At 34.7% G+C, this 23,451-nt stretch overlaps 1 protein-coding gene across 5 annotated transcripts in view; it reads right to left on the bottom strand.

The window, feature by feature from the left end:
- Nucleotides 1-23,451, bottom strand: part of TNKS (tankyrase) — a 176,310-nt gene that overhangs the window by 89,184 nt on the left and 63,675 nt on the right. For all 5 annotated transcript variants that reach the window (XR_012328923.1, XR_012328925.1, XR_012328924.1 and 2 more), the window contains exons 4-5: nt 1,455-1,491; nt 620-695 (exon numbers count right to left, since the gene is read on the bottom strand). Coding sequence is in view for 1 of the 5 variants with exons in the window: in XM_004310437.4 (XP_004310485.2) it covers nt 620-695; nt 1,455-1,491 (113 nt within the window). In the remaining 4 variants the exon portion in view is untranslated. The remainder of the gene's footprint in view (nt 1-619; nt 696-1,454; nt 1,492-23,451) is intronic.

Genomic DNA, 23,451 nt, shown 5'->3' with positions numbered 1-23,451 from the left:
AGATACCACTGCATATTTTATATATTACCTTACATTTATGACAACTGTATATTAATACAGAATATTTTTCTCTGCTTTAATACTTTCTTTCAATATATAACGATGAAAACTTAGCCAATAAAAAAAAAAGCAGGGCCGTTACAATAGACCTAAAAAAATCATTAGCATTTTCTTAGCTTTAAATGGAAAAAGTGTTGGTTGCCTAGCAAACAAATTTTCCTCTGCCAAAAAGAAATAAAAATTATATCCTAACCAAGATGGGTAATTAGGATGTAAACAAATATCTCTAATTTCCATTATCATACACAGAAAATAATATATGTTGTTATAATTTTAATCGCTAATAAAGCTGCAGTTCCATTTAACAAATAACTTTCAGTGTCTGACATTTAAGAGAAAAGGCTTAAGATCCATGCTTCACCAGCTCTATGAACATGTCACAGCAGCATTTCATTTTACAGTTAAAAGGTACCAGTAAAATACAACCATATATATGTATGTATATATACGTGTGTGTGTATATATATGTATATACACATATATATGCCAACTTTAAAATTTTTAACTGTAAAGCAAAAAGAAATCACTGAAGGGGAATATTATATTTTAAATGACTTACCTTTCGCCCATCACTTGCATGGCAATTCACATTTAGAGGAGTCAGTAAAGCCATTAGTTTTTCTTCATTACCACTCCTACAAAAAGGTAGTAAGTCAATTCCGATAAAATTATAGCGCTTCTTATGAATGTTTAGGGATATTTTTTACAAGAGAGTAGAAAATGATATGGGCTTGCTTTGATTTCTTTAATATGGTTCTGAATGAATCTCTTTTGCTTTATTCAATTCAATCAATATATTCCTAATAATTCCTGTTAATCATCATCCAGTGGTATATCATAGATAAGGTAGCTTTCTACATTTTTGTTTTATTTATCTGCATAAAGTCACCTTCTTAATTACAAACAAACTTTACTCTGATAAGTGATCTAAAACACTGGAGTTAAAAACACATATAAAATGCTGTAAAAAGCTAATCAATTAAATTATAAATGAACAAGAACAAAAGAAAATGGGTGAGAATTTTAACATTTACTTCATGCCCCTCATTCAAGCTTGGCTAGAAAAATTTCCAGAGAAAAATAAAGATATAGGTATTTAAATACTCCAAGAATATCATTCGAAAAGCTCGGCAACTCGGGTTTGCAGTTACCTTAAGAAATGTTCCAAATAAAATTAACCTTACAATCATCACCATATTGAAAGACAGTCTCATTTAATACACTAATCGTGCAAAATAAAGTATACAAAGATTTAGTATAAGGTCTTACCTGCATTATCGTATAAAATCCAAGCAAGACAATAACATGTTATAATTTTTACAGTCCTCCACCTGCCCTGCTCCTTTTCTCCCTTAAATGCATTATACTCACTTAAAATGAATGGAATCACTTACCTAGCAGCTTCTAGGAGTTCGTCTTTCTTGTATTCACCTAGATGATTGCAAAATATCATGCTGTTAGCATTTGGCAGAAGACAGATTAAGAAATGCAGTAGGCAGCAAATAGAGAATTAAATAGAAAAGAACAGAAAAAGAGAGTCCACACCCCGCTGGGTGATGGAGCCGTGACGTTAGCCAGCTTGTGAAGGCAGCATCACCAGTGCCTTGGAGACGGGCAGCAAATTGACGCAGCTTCTTGTCCAATCCTCAGATGAAATAGCTTTCTTCAGACGACCAATGAATGCTAAATCTCGTGTCCAGAAACACATTCCCTCTGATAACAGCATGCCAGTTGAAGACAATGTCCCCTCCCCCCTTTTCTATTCAGGCTGTCACAGTATACTTGTGAAGCATAATACATTCTGAGACAAAAGCAAAATGTGGCTCTTTAAAGGTACAAATTACTAGTCTTCAAAAAACCTCAGTTTTATTTGTAATGACATGGAAAGTTTTGTCAAAAAACCCCACACATTAATTACCATTGCTGAGCTTTATAGCAGAAGAAAAAAAATATCAGGATCAAGAACCCTTTGCCTCGATAGGGTAGGTCTGTAGACTAGAAATACGTGAACTACGTACCAAACGCTATGAACCCCTTGGAGGCAGTGCTCTAAAAACCAAAACAGTGAATACATTCCTAAATGACAATAATATTCTAACGTGCTGCAACCTACGCTTTATACAAATTCAATACCAAAGTTTAACAACAATGAATCTTAAAAATATTTTTTAAAAGGAGACTGGGGTCTCTGAGAATAAGCAGACATCCAACTATTAAGATGTGAATAATTTTTCTCCATTCTATTTTTTAATATATCACAGACTGAAAATAGGTATATAATTTAGAATCTTCAATACAAATTTCTTAGGGCATTCAAGAACTAACAAACAAGTCTTTGCAAGCACAACTGAAGGAATTTTAGTAATATAGAGTTTGCTCACTGAATAAATAAAAGGAACAGCCAGGACCATGATTCAGCTATAATATGCTGACTCAGTTTGCTATATCATTAAAGAAATAATTATACAAAATGTCTAAGCAAGTAATTATGTGAAGGCAAATATTAAGTATACATACAAAAAATAAAATTTTAGATGAAAATGTTATAATTCTATTAAGAAATAAGCTTAAACTACTTTAACAAATCTTATCACTTATAAATATGGATTTCTTTGCATTTTGTTTATTTTGCTACAGAATGCAGAATATTGATGCAAATTTTTTTTCTTTTTTCTTTTTTTGCGGTACGCGGGCCTCTCACTGTTGTGGCCTCTCCCGTTGCGGAGCACGGGCTCCGGACGCGTAGGCTCAGCGGCCATGGCTCACGGCCCCAGCCCACGGCATGTGGGATCTTCCCGGACCAGGGCACGAACCCGTGTCCCCTGCATCGGCAGGCGGACTCTCAACCACTGAGCCACCAGGGAAGCCCTGATGCAAATATTTTAAGGACATCTCAGGACCATCAAGCACATGTTTAAATTCTATAACCCTTCATTAGCAAATATTTCTTTAAACTTTTGTCTTGATTCTTAGATTAAGATTTTATTAAAATCTAGAAACTGTAAGCAGTTATTTTCAAATAAGGAAAAAATTGTTAAATATCTAGTCTCTCCTAAGGGAATTTTATATACCAATAAAGTCACGGGCTCAACAATATACATGGATAAGCTAGAATGCATGCTTCATGGTAAGAGTCGGTCTTTCTAATTTCCCATGTATTGTATTCCAGATTCTTTAACTGATTGACAGTTTAAGATTTACATTATTCTAATCCCCCACAAATAAGGTTCTTGTCTTCCCAAAACCAAAGACCTACCTTTATTAAATATTTTAGGTGGCAATATGGAAGTGAATGAGTCAGTTTAAGAATCTCCTTCTGAGAAAATGGTATGACCCATACCCTCAAACGCCTTAAGAATCAAGAGCAAAATAAGTGAAATTATGGGATAATCTATAAAAGTCATTCATTTAGTCAGTCAGCAAACAATTATTTGAAAGGCCTATAGGCCAGATTCAAAACCAAAAAAAGAAACTATCATCTCTAAACTCAAGGAATAATAGTCTATTAAACAAGACAAACAAGTAAACAAACGATGAGAGTAGGAAATGAGTCTTATGCTATGAAGAGTTTAAAGGCTAGTCTAAGTAGGATTAATAAGAGGCAGGATAATTGTAGTTCAAGGAAGGTTTCCTGGAAGAAGGAAAACTTGTGCAGAGTTTTTAAAGGAAGAACAGGTGATCCTCCGGTGAAGAAGGGTGAGGGAGAAGGAAGCAACCAAAGTAAAAGAAATGAGAGGGGCAATGGCTGCTCAGTAAACCTGAAACAAAGCACATTTGCAGGGGAATGGGTAAGAATGAGGCAGAGAAGAAATAGATCACATGAATGGCACTCTAAGAAGTTTGAACTTTATTTTGAAAACAATGAGGAAATACTGAAATATGTTAACAAGTAGAGTGCAAAGTATATTTAAAGATCTATATGCTTTGTGATTATTTAAAATATTCCCATATTCTACTCCAGTGAACTTTTCTTGGGGAGGAAAGTGGCCCAAACGGGGTAAAGGGAGGTGAAGACAATCAATTCTGACACAGTCTATATTTTGGTGTAAGTATACATTTCCTGATATACAGTAATCATACTGAAATTGAGATCTGAAAGCAGCTACTACTGAAATTGAAGTCATAGTGAAACATGACTTCAGTAAGCTAGGAAATAAAACTGCGAAGTATCTGGCATCTCCAAAGTTCACATCAGTCTACATACATAAGCTTCTCATCAAGTATAGCTTGATATTTTCTCCAAAGGGCACTTTTTGAAAAAAAAAAAAAAGTTATTCCCTCATGGATAAACTGATAATAAACCAAAGCTTTCAAAAGGAAACATATAAGTGCACCCAACAGTGTCAGACGGAGGTATTACAAATGACTTTCTACTTTCACTGTTAGAGTTCCTCGTACTTATTCAGCTTTTCTGCAATACATTCCAACATCCACTATCTGGTGCCCGAGGACCACCATCCATAAACATTCAAAGCTATTTTTCAAATGCTACATCGCAGAAATAAGTAGCGTAATGAACTTAGAGTCCCTCACACACTCTGACAACAAATCCGAGCTGCTTACTTCACAGTGGAACCCCTAGTTCTATTTCATTTTAGCTGCGAATCTGAAAATATTCTGGCTGAGACTCTGGTGCTCTGCGGACCATTTATATTCTTTAATAACATCCAGATAAAGGCTAGCAATAGATCAGCCAGAAGGGAAACTAGGCAATTATAGTCAAGATAATAGCAGCCAGAAACGGAGAAAACAGATGGCTTAAAATATTTTTCTTTGATTAGAATAAAATAAATGGGACTAAAAAAAAAACAAGCAAGTCACAAAGTTTACTTGCCAAAATCTGAACTGTTTTTATTAGTAAACTAAGTATTGATAGGATGCATGTAAAGATAAATACACACACACACACACACACACACACACACACACAGTCGGGGGGGCAGAGATATGAGTTAATGTGTTAAAAAGTATCAATATGTTATCAGAAAGAAGGTTAAAAATGAAAGTTAAAAAATACAGGTTAAAAATAAAGCTCCCCTTTGTATTTCTCTGAGGTAGTTAGAAACAATTTCACTTACTGTGAAGGCAAAATTACTTTTTGAATAAAAATGAAGAAAACCTGAATCAATAAATAGACGTCATAATTATTGACTTATCTCAATTTCAACATCTTAAGGGGCTTTCGTTCTTTTCTTTAGCAACTGACAGGATCAAAGCAGACTAAGTTTTCTAAAAATGAGTCATTTGGTTTTGTTGAGATGGAACAACATGGAAACATTATGAACAGAGAATCATAAATTCTTAAAGCAATAAAGGACTAAAACAGAGTTTTGACCTTTCTTTTCTCTACTTTGAAACCATGCATAATACATGCCTATCAGTAACATCTCTTGTTATATGCAGTGAGGGGGGGGTGTAACTTGAAAGTCACCTTTTCCTGTCACCTCATCCCCAATTTCAGAATAGCTTTCCTAAGGGATCATCAACATATTATTTACAGTTAATGAAACTGACACCAAGACAATTAAATGAATTGCCTAAGGTTTCACTGAGTATTATTCACTATCTGTCAAGCCCTGAAAAAAGGCTAACGTGAGCAGAAACTAACCAAATCTGCCTTTTGGAAGAATCGATGTAAACAAAAGAGTAACACAACAATAATAGTAATAAAACAATTTTAAAAACAATGACAACAACCAACAACTAGCTTTAAACAGGCTGAACATATTTATATAACATAAGCCAAGTATTTCCATCAAAACTACTTTAAAGCAGGGAACTTTCACATGAGCTTGTAAACATGGGCCAAAAAAAAAAAAAAAGTTTTACCTTCTAGTTTGTTTCAACATTTTGGACCAAGGGAATAGGTAGGAATGAAGACAATGTATTCCAGGTCTATTAAAATGACCAATACATTTTGCATTTCCCACAGCATGTGTTAATTCCTCATGCTTTAGGTATCTCAAGGTAAGAGCTACGTAAAGACTTCAATCAAGAATCTCAATTATCAAGTTTAGGGACCCTTTTGTTGCTGAGGGCTAAGTAGTACCATGAATTGCTAATTCTCATATAGATACTTTCTCATCAAGCTGCCAACAAATACAAGAGATGAACTGATTCTCGTAACTAAACTGACAGCCAATATGGGGAATAAAATATTAATTTGGGTGACATAATCCATTGTGTTTTCACGAATAGATTTGATATTTTAGAAGCAGCCACGTAGTTGTGGAAGGAATTTCACCGAAGCACCAGGAAGTAATCTAATCTCAAGATGTTAAGCTAGGTCTTCCACCAAAAGCAATTTTCAGACAGGCTGGTATCTACTATATGTACACATGGCCCCAGGAATGATCTGCATCCTCTCTCTGAAATTATTTTTTGAATTACTTATTTCAATTGTCAATTGAATTATTATTTCGTTCTCTGAAATCTTTCATAAATATTTTCAGGACAATGTTGGGAAAAAATTACAAAGTATTAAGAGTCCTCTATGCCTTCTTCCAACTTCTGAAACCTATCAATCTTCCCACTCATTCTGATTCTGGCTTCAAAGTCCACAGCATTAGAGAAGTCTAGAATCACGATCAAACTAAACGCTCCACATCGATTCTACACAAGGAATAATTGGGGGCTTTAAAATTTTAGGCTTGAATAGAGTATTTTCCTGGTGGAGATCCTTCCTGTCTTCTGCTCCCTACAACTCTGACCTTTCTAATTCGCTAACATTAAACCTGTGTTGCAGTACTAACGTAAACTCCAAGCTGGCTGTCCAGTACAGTGCAGCTTGAGAAGAATTTTCCAGTTCTTTAGAAAAATGGAGGTGTCCCACACATCCTGCCCTGCAGGGCAGCTGAAAATCAATTTTCGAAGATAAAAGGCCCCCAAATGCAACTATATTATCTTATAATATTTAAACGATAAAAATTATAATGTATTACATGTTAACAAAAAACCTAAACCAAGGTCCTAAAACATTAAAAAACACAAAATTACACTCAGACATAACAAAGGCTCTGCAAAAAAACCATATAATGAAGTCAATAAATGATTGTTACCAACCAGTTTCTTTGTATGCAGTAGTATGTCTTCACTTAGCCCCAGTGACATCTTAGATAGGCATCCCATTTATGGACACTTAAGTGGGGTTTCAAATAATTTATACCTGCTTCTGACATTCTGTCAATTGTATTTGGAATGTAACTCAAGACTTTTCACAGATTTGTTTGTTTGTTAAAAACGGAAGTATTAAAATCTGGGACATAACTACAAACACACACTGGCCAAAAAAATATTGTATTATAATATATATGCATTCTCTAAAGTTTGGTATTAAAAACCAGGAGAGGTATTCCTAATGCACATTGTTAACCAATGAGACATTCTGCAAACTGTGCCTGTACTTTAAAAGATCTTTTGATACGTCACAAAGAAAATAAGAAGGGAGGGAGGGAGGGAGGGAGGGAGGGAAGGTAGGAAGGAAGGAATGAGATCTCATTCTAAGCATGTCAGACTGTGATGCCATGTATGGTGTGGTATCTGGGTGCTTGGAACGCCCACCACTGCTTAAGCCATCAACTATCTGTGTAAATGGCTGGTCAGGGCTGAGAGAACTGGGATATTGATTCTTTACTATCACAATGTTTGCTGTCCAAAAATGGTCTGGTAAAGTAAAATCGTATTTGATCCAAAACAGGCCAATAGTTTTACATTCTTTGCTCTATATCAGGGATCCTTCTTCTATAGCAATCAACCCACAATTTCTTAGGTGCCAATTCAAAATCCCCAAAGCTCTAAAAATTCATTTGGCAGCAAAACTTGACTCACCTGGTATACACAGCTATCATATACATTAATGTTTGATTATAGCGTTAAGCCCAGACTCCTCTGGGATATTTTATGATATAGTACATGTGCTGTGTCTTTTAATATTTTATTTACTCACTGAAGTACAATTTACATACATTAAAATTCAACCTTTTCAAATGTACAGTTCTATGAATTTTGACAAACTTATACAGCTGTGTAGCCACTATCTCAAAATTTGAACATCTCCATCACCCAAAATGTTCCCTCAGGCCCCTCTGTAATCAATCTATCCCAACCCAATAGCAACCGCTAATCTAATCTCTTTCTCTGTAGTTTAACTTTTTATAGAATGTCATATAAATGGAATCACAGGATATGTAGACTTTTAAGTATGGCTTCTTTTTCTTAGTATAAATGCTTTTGAGATTCATTCATGTTCTGGACTACCAATATTTGTTCTTTTTGACTATCAAGCAGTATTCCATTACATGAATGCACCTGAATTTGCTTATCCATTCACCAGCTGATCAACATGTGGGCTGTTTCCAGCTTTTGGTGATTATGAATAAAGCTACTGTAAAAATTCAGACAGGATTTTGTATGGACCTATGTCTTCATTTCCTTTGGGCAAATACTTAGGTGTGTGGGTGCTGGGATGTACAGTAAATGTATGTTTAACTTTATAAAAACTGACAAATCACATCTCTTTTAAAATTTGAAAAATTCTTTATTCTGGAATATAATCACACCACCTACAGAAAGGAAAAAGAACAAAAGAGAAAAAGTTGACTAATGAGAAATATGACAGTACTGTACTGCTAGAAATCTCAACCTCACAGCTAGAAATCCCAATCTTGCCTCTTTTTGAGGGCAATTCACCTAAAAACTGAACTAATTTGCACAGCTTCTAGTTCTTCATTTCTCACTTGTTCTGTCTTTTGTACTTTTTTTGAAATAGGGAGAATATACAAATTTAATCTCTTCATTCAAGGAACTGTTTTGTATGTAGTACCTGCGATCTTAGAGCTACGAGAACACATGAACAAAGCATATTTTGATTTATAGGAACCATACTGTTATCTGTGAAAAGGAAATTACTTTCCTGCAGTCCTTGCTCTTATCAGGATGCTCAGCCCCTCAATGCATCAGCCTACTGAGGGCCAGAAGTTTGGTGAGACACCTATTTGGGATAGTCAGACCTCTGCCTTCTTACACCAAATATAAGGAATTAAGGAAACTAAGGCTAATGCAGAAGTACAAGTGACTACTTTTTGAATGATGTAAGAACTGTCTTGTCTTCACTGTAATTATTGCATATGATTGCATTTTATTCTTTGTATATTTTGTCCTGTTTACAAAGTCTCTGAAAGATGTAGTAACTTCGCAATTTTGGTCTTTTCAGGAAGCACCAATTATGATTTACTTCTTTAAGCTGCAAATGCTTATTTTTTTCTTATATTTCCCCCAAAGTATCACTAAATCTCTTATTCAGGGTTAGAGTTAATTAAACTTAGTGAAGTCTGAGTAATGGTATTTTATCCTGGGCATAATCTTTCTCATTCAAACTCTCTCTCTCTCTTTTAATGCCACTCATTTATTAGTTCTCCTTTGAATAACATCATTTATTTATTTAACAAATATATATTCACTATCTATAATATGCCAAGTATAACACAGCTACTACTACTGTATCATGTACTGAATCTTGAGTTAGTAGGACAAAAGTGATGGACAGAGCTAGAACACGAGGAACGGTATCAAATCCATAGAATATATTATTCATTTAGCACGTTGCAATGCACAGCTATCACTGACAGAAGTATATCACACGTGTAAACATTATCTGTCAGGTATGTTAAGGAAAAGATGTTGAGGACCACTTTCAGAAGATGACAGAGCTAAGCACTATGTTCTTAAAGCTTTGAGATATTCACCAGACAGTGGGAGAGAGATTGAGGCATTGAGTGTGTGTATGTCTGTGTTAATAAAAGATTTAGATCAGGTAAATAATAGTTCCTAACTTTGGGGGGGGTCACGAAGCACTTTAAGGAGCTAATGAAAGCAGCTTTAGACCCTCTCCGTAGGGAGAAAATTCTTTGCACATATGAAGATAAACTCAAATTTTTGCCTACAGTTTTAAGAGTTTTTACAGAATCTATGGAGTCTATGAAGTTAAGAACTGCTGTTAAAAAAAAAGAACTGCTGTTAAAAAAAAAAAGTACCTCTGACTTACACTCATTGATTCTAAATATAATCTTAAGGCAAGCTTGGCAAGATAAACTAGTTTGATATCCTTATTTTATACATGACTCAGTTAAGACCCAAAATAAGTAAATAACTTGCCTAAAAATTTAAAACTATACAGTGGCAAAGCTAGGACAAGAATCCATGTCCTTTGCCAGTATTTTTTTTTTTTTTTTGCGGTACACGGGCTTCTCACTGCTGTGGCCTCTTCCATTGCAGAGCGCAGGCTCCGGACGCGCAGGTTCAGCGGCCATGGCTCACGGGCCCAGCCGCTCCGCGGCATGTGGGATCTTCCCGGACCGGGGCACGAACCCGTGTCCCCTGCATCAGCAGGCGGACTCTCAACCACTGCGTCACCAGGGAAGCCCAGGTTGTAGAGTTTAACATGATTTTGTAAGGTATAGGAACTCTTCGTTTACTTTTCTTTTCTTTCTTTTTGAGCAGGGGAGTAAACTAAGTAAAGCTGAACTTAACCTGGTAGCTCAATGAACTAAGACCTGGAGACACTGGGGATTAGTTACAGGGCTATTGTAGCAAGATGGTGAGAAGAAAAGTACGTAAATGGTGGCAGTAAGAATGGAAAGAATGTCAAGTAGAGAGAAGGCATTGAATGCATCACAATGCAGCAGAGCTTATATTTGATGTGTTAGTTTTATGTGTCACCTGGGATATCATGCTATGAATGGTAAAATTTAAAATATTTACATCTCAATCTTAGATTAATACTTCACCCAATAATCTTTCTGAACATGCTCACAGTAGCAACACTTTGCTAATTCAGCTTCTGCTTAATGGATATATTACCGCAGACTCAGACTTCATATACTGAGAATGTCCATTAAATTAGAATAATCTATTTAAATAATATATCTAATTTATTTAATTATTTAGATGTTGAAACTACAGTCTTTGATTCTTGCACAGCCAATTTCAAGACAGACATTGAGAGTTCATAGTTCACCTAGGAGGCGTTTCAGACATATTAAAGAAAATGTTCTCCAAGAGAAGTAGTTTTAGAAAAACTAAAAGACTATAAGAGAGGTACTAATGTATAATGTCTAGAAGGCCAGTTTGCTCCTTTCCTGAGCATAATATTAGCTTAAAAAAAAATCCAATACAGATGAGCATTCACTTAATTTACTTAACTACTTTCTTATTATAAAGTTACTATAATGGGCTAGTGTACTAACATGATAACCACTGATTTTGACTTTCTTCTTAGACTTTTATCTTCTTTTCTTATTTTGTTCAACTGAGAAGGAGATATATGAGGAAGTTTATTACTTCAGAAAAATATGGAGGAAAGATTTTAAAGTTGAGGAAATGAAGAGGACGTATTTGCAATTTTGGGGGAAAAATTATTCCGTAGTATTTTGCTTTGGGAAATTGTTTCAAGTCTGTCTAAATGTAAATCAGGAAAAACATCTTTATTTGAAGTAGCAAACTGGAGAAACAGAAGTAGATGTTCAATTTCAGATAATCTTAAAATTACATATCTTACTGGGATATATTTTCCTATGTATAGAAGCAGGAAGCCACATGTCAACTGTACATTTTAATTTTCTTACCTGGAATATATTTAACCCCATCCCTTAGTATCAGTTTTATTGTCTAGTTCCATTTTTATTTTAAATACCTAGCAAAACAGGACAGCAACAATTCTATCAGAAACATGTATAAGATAATTGTATATCAATAATAAAATCTGTGTCAACAGATTTGACATGTGTCATGTCTTTTGTGTGTGCTAATATGAATTTCTTAGCAGAAATTAGATTTATATCAATGCTTGATATTATCTTTTCAGTAGATGGTTATTCAGAACTTCCTTGTTCCTCTTATATTTCAGAAAGCTGCTTGGATTAACCGTGATATATATCGCTTCATGCATACAACCCTGCCACGTTGTTCAAAATATTAATCTGTTTTCCATGGTTAGGTTTTAGTTTTGTACTATCCATAACTTTATTGTAGAAATTGCCTATGAGAGACAATTACTACCATTTCTAAACAAGATGACTAAAGACAGAGATTGCAGGTACTACATATGAAAGTTCCTTGAATGAAGAGATGAAATCTGTATACTAATCTTAATAACAAACAACAAAAATTAATTTTTTGAAATAATTTTAATATAAATACTTCACATCAAACATTAAGAAACATTTCTGATGAAAAAAACTGGTTTTGAATATTTTGGTACTTTTACTCTTTGATGGGCTTATTTTTGCCCCCATAAATTTATCAACTACCTTCATATAAAAATTATCACTTAGCCTTATTTAAAAGCTGCAACCATAAAAATTAATTGTCTTGGAAAAGTCAAGGGCTAAATCACTCTAGATAGCCAAGTTTTCAACATACTGCTAATTTAGCATTTTAATTCTCCTGCTCTTGAGGGAATTTCTTTCTGAAATACGTTAAACACTTCTATGCATTCAAAAATGGATTATTCAAAATATAATTTAACATTTCTTGACAAATCAGGGGCAATTATTTTGAACCTAGACCAGACTGTACAATAGTATAGCAAAGCTCTCTGGGCCTATTGAGATGTGCCGATCCAAAATGGCTCCGGAATGCTATGCATTTTATTATTTTTTTCATGTGTAATTTATTTTTCTCTTTCCATTGTGCTAATGAATAATCTCTTTATTTATTTCCTTTTAGTTTAGAGTATCTAAAAATGCTGTCTAGTAGAAACATAATTCAAAGCACATATGTAATTAAAAATTTTCTATTAGACATGTTAAAAAAAGGTAAACGGAGGGCACTAATTTTAATAAGATATTTTATTTCATCCAATATATCTAAAATATTATCATTTCAACATGTGGCACTAGGCCTGTTTCACATGTCCAATAGCCATCTGTGGCCAGTAGCTACTGTACTGGACAGTGCGCATCTAAAACTATCATGAGCTGGAAGATTACAAAACTTGGTAAACACTGTCACTATGGAGGAGCAAATTCCCTCTGAGTGATGTAAGGACTCTCCTAGGTATAAGGAACTCCCGATTCAGAGCATGACTTCTGGACATTTATTTGGTAGAGGTGGAGTGATGCATGGGAGAGAGAAGAAAAGGGAAAGGGAAGTGGAAGAATAAGAGAGAAGGAGAGCAGTAAAAACAGATATAAATGAGGTTGGGAGCGGGAAAGAATCCAATAATGAAGCAGGTGAGAAGACTGGAAACTCAGAGGTGAGTAATACCTAAGAAGTATTGAGCATTAATGACCAGAATAATGCAAAAATGAGGCTTTTCTTAGTAGGTAATCTAGGTCTTTCAAAGATGTATGCAATAATGATGAGAATGCATAGGTATTAAGGACTGAAGAAGCCTTGCAACATACTACAGTATCCAGAGAAAGGGACCAGTATGGTTAATGATGATTCATGGGTATAGCACAGCTTTTTATAAGGCTACCTCATTCGAATGCAAATGCAAAGAAGTGACTAAGAATATGCTTAGATAGTATATCAAATACACCACTAATCACTTTTACTGAATCTTGTAGAGATGAACAACTGTATCAAAAGAAATAGAGACCATTTCTAGTGACTCTGAAAGTCCTGGGCAAAAGACCAAAGGACTTGGTAAATTCATCATTTCTTCCTGCTGAATAACTTAAGAGAAACGGAAATTTGGAAAAAAAAAAAAAGAAGAGCTGGCTATCTAGATAACATGGAGGAACAAAATCTGGTCTTGAGGAACCTGACCATCTTAAGATACAGAATGATGGCAACTGATGGCAAGCATTACAAGAAGAACATAAAGAATTAGGATAAATACAGTGTCCTGCTATTAGAGTAAAAACAAAACAAAAAGTCAACTGTTCAAATATGTAAGTCAAGAAAGACTAAAAACTGGCTTAAGATGAGCCCAGATTCAACTACTCTGTAGCTGGTCTGACAGGAAACTCAATGAATCAATGTGACAAATTTACAAAAAAACACATGGAAACTTATGCTGTATCAGCAGAATTTAAAAAAAAAAAAAGCGTGGGCTTCCCTGGTGGCACAGTGTTTAAGAATCCGCCTGCCAATGCAGGAGGCATGGGTTCAAGCCCTGGTCCGGGAAGATCCCACATGCCACAGAGCAACTAGGCCTGTGCACCACAACTACTGAGACTGCGCTCTAGAGCCCAAGAGCCACAACTACTGAGCCCATGGGCCGCAACTACTGAAGCCCACGCGCCTAGAGCCTGTGCTCTGCAACAAAAGAAGCCACCGCAATGAGAAGCCCGCGCACCACAACGAAGAGTAGCCCCCGTTCGCCGCAACTAGAGAAAGCCTGTACACAGCAACGAAGACCCAATGCAGCAAAAAATAAACAAATAAATTTTTTAAAAAACTGGGTGGGGGGCTATTTGGCTTACAGTATAAAAGACTAAGGTGGTAGAGGTGATGGTTACAGTTATACAAAGGGTCCCGTCTACTCTTGTCCGTATTTCAGAGGAGGCTCTCCAAAAGAAAAATGCTTAGCCATATACAATGTAGTTCCAAAAAGAAGTTACTGTATTTGGCTTAATTAATGGGAGAAATATTTCTAACCATTTAAGTTATTCAACAATGGACTGATTATGGCTGAAAGTTCATAAGGAAAAGTGTATTAATGGCATGTTGGAATTAAAAAAAAAAGACTGAACAGACTTAAAGGAGAAGGTAAAATGCTCTAATTGAGTCTGGATGGTATATTACTGCTGTCTTTAATCTTTTTTCTCCTCTAACTTCATGACTTTCATCACAAAGATCGGGGTGGTTTGTGCATATGTCCACGGGGGGCACGTGACCTGGGCCTGGCTTGAGAATCACTGGTAAGTCATATCAAGGAGCATTACCATTTGTGCCAGAAATTTTGAATAAATCCTGGGTCAGCTACTATCTAGCCTCGTGAGTTTGACCAAATCATTTAACCTTCCTCTGAGCTTCTTGTTTCTCATTGTAAAATGAGAAAGATAAAGCTTATCTTATGGGTTGCTCTGAGGGTCAGGGATAATATAAATAAAACACACAACAATGCTTTCCTTACAGTAAACCTCCAAGACAAGATAATGATGATGACGATGATGGTAAGAATAATGCTTTTCAAATTTTAAAGCAATTGCTTTACTAAAAATTGTTTATTATTTCCCCCTGAAATCATCAGGGAGATAGGACCTCTTTTTCATTAGCATCAGTGAAAGAATTTTGATTGAAAACATTTAAGGGATCTGAGAGAACAGATTTCTCCATACCCCAGTAACTTTCTCTATAATGAAACGGCTTTAATATAATGAAAAGGGGGGGGCATTTTATCTCACTGTCCTAAACACTTTGCTGGGTCCTTAGAAAGTTGTAATCACAACATGAGCAGAAAGTTATAAAAACTGATGTACAACATTAATCAAGTAGTGGAAAAAATAGAAGGTTTTAAATAATTTCCAAGAAAAAGTGAAAGCTATTCAGAGAAAGATAGTTAGAAAAACAATGCAGTGAATTCTCCCTTCTCTTCCATATCCCAAAGAGATAGAATCATACCGAGACTGATAGAACCTTACAAAGAGTAAATCTCATTTCCTCATTAGAGAGAAAACTTAATTCCAAAAGAAAGATGCATATTTCGGTAGTAAGCTCCTATCATACAGATATTTGATGTTCTGTAATAAACTAATTGGTAACTTACTGACTTCTAGAAGCAGGCTTCAAGTATACCCATGTGTCAATAATGATAAGCCATATTGAAAAATATGAATTTGTTACTATATTTCATGTTTTGTTTTTTGTTAATTTTTAACTTTAGATTTACTTTATATTATATATAATGATTTCATAAAATACATATCAATTTTGACATATTTTTACCTATCTACCACAGAAATGTACCAACTCTGCAATGTAGCAATCCTTATGAAATGTGACTAAAGGTTAATATGCACATAGCATGAGGTTTGAGGTAAATTAAAGATAAAATCAATCTAACATTAGTACTATGTTAAATATTGAGGATGTGCAAGTCAGCCCTGCTGATAATGACTGTTTCCAACAGGACACGGACAAGGCCACATAAAACAATGTTTCTTTACAAGGCTGTACCACTGCTATAAAAATGATGGGCAATCCTTTCTTCTGAGTTACTGCTGGTTTCTTTTATTTTCTTTTATAAATTTATTTATTTATTTATTTATCTATCTTTGGCTGCGTTGAGTCTTCGTTGCTGTGCGCAGGCTCTCTCCAGTTGCGGCGAGCGGGGGCCACTCCTCGCCACAGTGCGCAGGCTTCTCATTGCGGTAGCTTCTCTTGCTGCAGAGCATGGGCTCCAGGCACGCAGGCTTCAGCAGTTGTGGCACGTGGGCTCAGTAGTTGTGGCTCACGGGCTCTAGAGCGCAGGCTCAGTAGTTGTGGCGCATGGGACCCGCTGCTCTGCGGCATGTGGGATCTTCCCAGACCAGGGCTCGAACCTGTGTCCTCTGCATTTGCAGGCAGATTCTTAACCACTGCGCCACCAGGGAATCCCTACTTCTGGGTTCTTAATAATGACATCACCAACCTGAGCTCAGAATCAGTGCGGTTAGTTTATTGATTACCCATACCCGTGTGTGTGTGTGTGTGTGTGTGTGTGTGTGCGCGCGCGCGCGCGCGCGTAGGCGTATATGCCCCCAGTGTATCAGCTAAACACTAAATAAAGCTCAGAAATCTATGATTTGTGGATTGGAGATATACATTTCCTTTTCCTTTTTTCTTGCTTCTTTAGCAGCAAGATATTAATTAGTATCTTAGAAAAATTAAAGAAAGGGCACATTTGAAACTCAAATCAGCAACTACCTATCACCATCTTCAGGAGAAGGTTCCAAGGTTATACATGCTCTAACTTTAAAAAACAACTAGCAAACCAGTGTGTGCACACAGGCAAACTCACTTTTACCCTCATTCTAGACAGCAACTTACTGTGTTCAAGTTCTGAATAATGATTCTGATTCTGAATAATGATTCTTGATGCCTCCTGATGGATTCAGAAGAAAGTGCTATTGATTCGGTAGAATGATACTGTTCTTGCTGAGAACAAGCTAAAGAAGAATTGTATTTTTTTTTTCCTTTTGCTTAGTTTGCTTATTGCATTTATTTCCTGCCAAGCTTACAGATGACCCAGAAGTAACTGGGGAGTGAAACTGAATAAGATCATTTGGTTTTAGTCTAGGCCGTATTCTTTTGACACTACTGATCAAAAGTACAGAAAAACAAAATATTCTAAATGGAAAAATACATAGAAATGTTAGATAGAAAATACTAAGTCTCAGAAGTGGACAGAGAACAACCCAGGTGCAGTAAATGCTGAGTTCTTGGCTTTAGTAATTCCTGCAGAGAATCAACTGCACCTTCCTCTGTGCTCCATAACACTTTATATATTGTATGAAAAATAATTTGTGGGTCTGTCTTCCTTGCCTAACTTGAGCCCCTTGAAGTCAGGGACCATATTTTATACTCTTTCTCATATCTCCGTAAGTGCTCAATGTATTTTAAAAAAGAGGAACACCTAACCCACGTTCCCATCCCTGGAGATGCCTATGTTTCCTAAAAGGAATGTCTTATCCAGAGGAAGCTCCACTGCAACAGAGGAGTCTACTGTATCTAAGTTTAGAACTAAAAATGAAAGTATTATGAGGTTACATAGGAAACCCCTGAAAAAAACCAATAGAACAGGATTAGGATACAGATTTAGAAAATTGCATTATAAATAAATCAGAATGAGCAAACACAAAATCTGATGTGGCAATCTGAAATTGTTGAATGAAAATGTTATGCTTTTAATTCAGTCAAAAAAAATTATTATAAGCATATACATATAACAGTACTTTCCAGTAAAAGTTTGGCTGCCTATTATTTTTTAGCTTTTTTTCGAACATATCTTTTATTCCTGAAAGCAAGGCAAATAGTTTTGAGGAGAGAGCTATTTGAATTAGTATAAGAAAATAAATAAATAGCAATAGTAAACTAATCAAGCATTTAGTCATTTATGTTATGCAAAGAACTTACTTTTCTCTCTCTAGGAGAATACTGGGCTTATGAATGGTAGGCCTTTATAAGGCTGAATAAAACTCCATTTTATGAATATACTATATTTAGTTTATCCACTCATTTCTTGATGGACACTTGAGTTGCCCCCACCTTTTGGCTATAATAATGCTACTATGAACATGAGTGTACAAATATTCCTTTGAGTCTCTGCTTCAGTTCTTTTGAATACATACCCAGAAGTTGAACTGTTGAATCATAGTCATTCTATTTTTATTTTTGAGGAAACTCCATACTGTTTTTCACAGTCACTGCATCATTTACTTCCCCACCAACAGTGCACAAGGGTTCCAATTTCTCCACATTCTCGTTAATATTTATTTTTTCTCTTTCATTTTTTAAAAAATAGTAGCTATCCTAATGGGTGTGAAGTGGTATTACCGTAAATTTCTTTTATGTTTCTTTTCAAGACTATGTCTAATGCAAATATTTTTAAATAAAAACCGACTTCCCAAGATTCTGTAAATGACTTAAAAATATGGTAAAAAGCAAACCTATCGAAATTTCTCATATTAAATTATGCTTAATAAAGCTGATTTTGGTTTTTACTTGACCTGTGTTTTCATTTCACTGACTTAAAATCTATATAAAAATAAATTTGATAAAATATTCATTTTTTACTATTATGGGAGTATAGTATAATCAGCTGCTTTATGACAATAGGGTATAAAGAAGTATAGTAATTGTGTACTTCTAGCAGGCTGCTAGTGATAGTAGTCCTCCAAAAGAGGTTAAAAACAATACATTTTCTGTATTTTGATTTGAGTTTACATACATTTTTATGAGACACTAAAGTATGTACATTTATTTAGTCATATTTTCTTTACAGTTATAAACCAAGGTTTATATATGCTAGAAAGAGATAGCATGTTTTTACTAAAGGTACCATTATACATTTTAAATAGAGTTTAAAATATCTCCAGAAATGACCTGATGAGAAATTAGAGCTAAAAAAAATGAAAGAAAAAAATGGTATTTAATATTCTAAACTAAAATAAACTGAGTCTTATTTCAAGGACAACATTAAAAAACTTTTTTATACATAAAGGGAACAAACAGTCTGACAAATTACAGCTACGATAGTTCATGACTAGCGGTGTTTATGAAAGATGACATTATTCTGACCCACCCGCCACCATCTCAAATTATTTGTCCCCAGCCCAAATAGCATACAGACACAAATAAACCTTAAGTAATGTTTGTAGAAATCTTGGTGTGACAAAAGTAGATAATTACTTCAAATAACTTAACATTTCTAATTTGTGATTATGTAATAATACATCCATTTTGGAGAAAGCTATAGTTAAGGGTAACTAGCACCATTCATATATTGAAAGTGATTCTTCCCACATAAGCTCTCATTCTGTGCTAGCAAAAAATACTATGCATTCATTTTGAGTAATTGATAGAACCAGCCATTTGTATAAAGGCTTCTACAAACAATTACCCAAGAATCGTGACAAGGACTACCTAAGAGTGAGTTAGTATAAAATTTCAGTAAGCTATTTTCAGCTTCTTGACAGCCTAATGTTTTCTCATCTTGATAATCTTAAAAGACTTAAGGCAAACATTTCTATATGCAGTTTGTAAAGAAATATCTGTAGCCATTTGGAAGTGTTAAAAATTTTAAATCCCAGCGGCCCACTGATTTGCCTTGGAATATAAGAAGACTTGGCAAGGTTATTTGTTGAAGAGTGAAACTAAGAAACACTTTAAGATTCATTCTCTAAGATTCATTCTCTTTGTGCGAGATGAAGACCTATAGTTTTCATGACATAGACTGAACTGAGAAACTTTCACATCTTACTGAAAATGACTTGTGGAGATAGATATATCCTGGGGCAGATGTTGGAACTAACAGTAATTCCAGAAGTTCTTTTAGGAAAGGCACATACTATATCATCATAACTGGCCATCAGGTGGTTCTGTGTAAATCATTATGACTGAGTTACAAAGTAAATGTCTCTCTCAGTCTCTCCCTGTCTCTTTTTCTCTGACACGCACACACATACACACAAATGCATTCTCAGTAAGAGTTTATTTTATAAATTCTGTAGCACTAGAGTTCTTGTGAATAAGTTCCAAAAATTTAGCCCTTGTCACGATATTAGGCAAAGGTAACCAGAATTCCATACCCTACACAAAGTTAACAAATTTTCAAGCATTTTCTTTTTCCTTCAGTTGAAACATGGTAAAAAATGAGTATAATCTATAAAGGAAAGAGGTTTATAAATAAATCAGACTCACTGTTATTAACATGTGAAAATATAACAATGGCTCAGTTTGAAATTTCCTAGAGCGCAGAGACAGTGTCTTATTCATCCTTATATACTTAACAGCTATCAAAATGTCTGAACATGTAAGTACTAACAAACACGCTGAATTGAATATAAATACACAAAAAGTTAACAAAGCATTCGACTTTTAAGTGTTAGGGGAATAATTTGTACCTTAAGAAATATCTTTAAGGAAAGTGTCGATGCCCTCCAGCCAAAGACCACTAGGAACACAGCTATCATTGAACAAGTTGGGACGTTACTTGTTACAGTGAGGGAGAGAACACAGGCCATGGGGAACATAGGCACCTCAGTAAGACTATGTTAGAATCCATTATAGCTTTTGAGCTTAGTTAAGATATTTCAGGGGAGGATATAAGGAAGCAAAGGTTTGTTCTAGATTGTATGCCATTAGAAAATGGGGGCAATTCTATGGCTGGGTAAAAAAGCAACTGTCACGTATATTAGCCAGTTGAAGAAGATGTTTACTATGTTGTGAGTTCACAATGACCTTGTTTTTGTCTGTGGCCTAGATGTGTCACAACAGTTCCCATTTATAAGGTGTTATTTTCTTTCTCAAAAAGAACATTTAATTGATAATGAAAAAATTATTTCTACTGATTATCTGAGCAAACATTTACAAGTGAAAAAAATAATAAACTTGTCTTTGGGAACTCTTCCTGTGCCAAATTTAATTGCCTATCATTGCCATCCATAAAACCAATAGATTATTGAATGTAATGGCGGCAGTGATTTAGTTCCTTTCCAATATTATAGTCTAACTAAAAATGTTCAAGGGCTGAACGATTCTCCAATAAATAATTCAAATAATATAGCCAGGTATTTAAGGATAAACCTAACCTTGGCATGATCAAGATGTAGGAATACCAAAATTACCAGAGAGATCTTTTGGTATATTCCCTGCATAAGTACTCTTCAGCTAAAGAATTCAGATGTAGTGGGAAAGATTTACAGAGGTCTACAGTGCTTTTCTGCAATTATCCTTTGTTGAATACATAAAGAGCACATCTCCCACTGCTCTTGATCTTTCCTAATTGTGTTGGGACATCAAGCTTTATAGAGTTTACTGGAAGACATATGTGTAAACGAGTGTCTTAAGGAAAATGAATGAAAAATTCTAAGTATAGGGACTGCAAGTACTCAAAGAAGTCCTTCTGCTTGTGCACCTTCTTCAATTCAAGCCCTTAAGCAGTAGACTCATAACACAAAGCAAAATTCCCTAATTATGACACTAAGAACTCACCATAGTTTCTGAGGGATAGCCTCAGTGGTTAATTAAGCTCACTTAATTAAATTAGGTAAATACAAAAGTTATTGAACTTCATTAAACACATAAAACATAATAAATACACGTTATGTTATCCTACATCATTAAAAGATATAAGGTCTTTCATTGAAAAATACTTAGGAAAACCCAGATAGCCAAACAAATACGGAATTAGTGAACAAGATTATACAGTAGAATAAAAAAAAAAATCTACTATGTAATAAATACATTGTAAAGTGATCATATATACTTTCATCATTTCAATCGAAAAAATACATTTCATTTCTTTTAGCCCACAGAGAAATGATTGGTCAAAATCAAAAGAAAGCTGCTCTCATATCCTACCAATAAAAACTTTTCATAAGCTGTTCTTATGTTTAAACAACTTACAGTTTGTAAATGTGGGTTACTTGAAAGCTTAACTGATTTTCAGACCAATTAAAGATAGGTCTATTTTAAAAAATAGACTAGTGTTCCTGAATTTTAACCTTAAAGAATCTATAAAGCAGCATTCTGATTTGCTTTAAATAACAACATTGAGAACATTTACACAATTATATCACACTACTGGACAATGCAAATCTACTGGCAAAGTGTGATGATAAAAGTTTAGCAATATTTTCCGACTCAGGTTCACAGGAAAAAAGTTAACAGAAGTGGGTAAGACAACCATTTGTTTTGACGGAAACTCTGTTGCAAGGCAGCCATTTTGTAAACCTGTCTTTCTGCAATCTCTGTAGCTTCTTAAGGACTTTACTCACTTTATTCTCTATGAGTAAAATTTTCAGGACATAGCTACCTCATTTCCATCCTTTAATAGGTTTACAGAAAGTTTGCAATCATTCATTCCTTTAAATGTTCTTTAGCTCTGTGATCTGGGCACCAATTTTACAATGTATGTACATTCACTTCCTATTTTTTCTATTCCAAAAAATATGCCATTCTCCTTTCTGCTCTTATAGCTTCTAACACATATAAAAGAACTTTCTACTTCACATTTTCAAATACTTCTTAGGAAAGACTATCTTTACTTTCATTCTTTGGTCAAATCATGTTTAAAAAGAGCATCTCAACTTCTGTTAACCATTTTTCTCTGAAAAGCATCACATAAGGACCTAAAGAAAGTACGTTGAATAATGTCTGCCGTTTTCTTTTCTTTCAGAAACAAAATATATAAACTATCATTCAGTAACATTATTCTTCTGTTCTTAAAAAAAAAAGTAATCATGTAAAATGTATGTGTGTGTCTGTATGATCATGGCTATTTTCTTCTCCAGGAGATTAGAAGATCTTTAGGTCCAAAACCCGCAATAATTCAAAGTACTACCCACAACATTTAAGCATGATATTTGGCCCAAAGTGTACTTTAAATAATGGAGACAGTAAGTAACATTGACACTGAGAGCCATGATTAAGGTAAACGTAGGGAAATATAAAAGGATCCAAGAACTTTCTATGAAGTCCTAGTCCTTTAAGTGTCAAATGTTCTCTGGTTAAGAATTAAAATATCAAGAAGAGTATGTATAAAAATATACCCTTAAGAGAAAGAAATGAGTAAAATCATAAACTTCTGGTATGATGGTACTAAGCATAAAGCATTTAAATATTGCTTCCATTCTTAATCGAATTTCTTTTCCTTCTACATTCTTGGCTAGCCTTTTCTTCTATAAACCATCATTAATATTACCATTTGGTAGGTTTTTCTTTCTGTTTTACAAAGAGTAT

The sequence above is a fragment of the Tursiops truncatus genome, chromosome 21 (genome assembly GCF_011762595.2).
Source record: "Tursiops truncatus isolate mTurTru1 chromosome 21, mTurTru1.mat.Y, whole genome shotgun sequence".
In the NCBI taxonomy this organism is placed as follows: domain Eukaryota; kingdom Metazoa; phylum Chordata; class Mammalia; order Artiodactyla; family Delphinidae; genus Tursiops; species Tursiops truncatus.
Note: the sequence above shows the minus strand (reverse complement) of the source record. Positions and strands in the feature narration are given on the sequence as shown.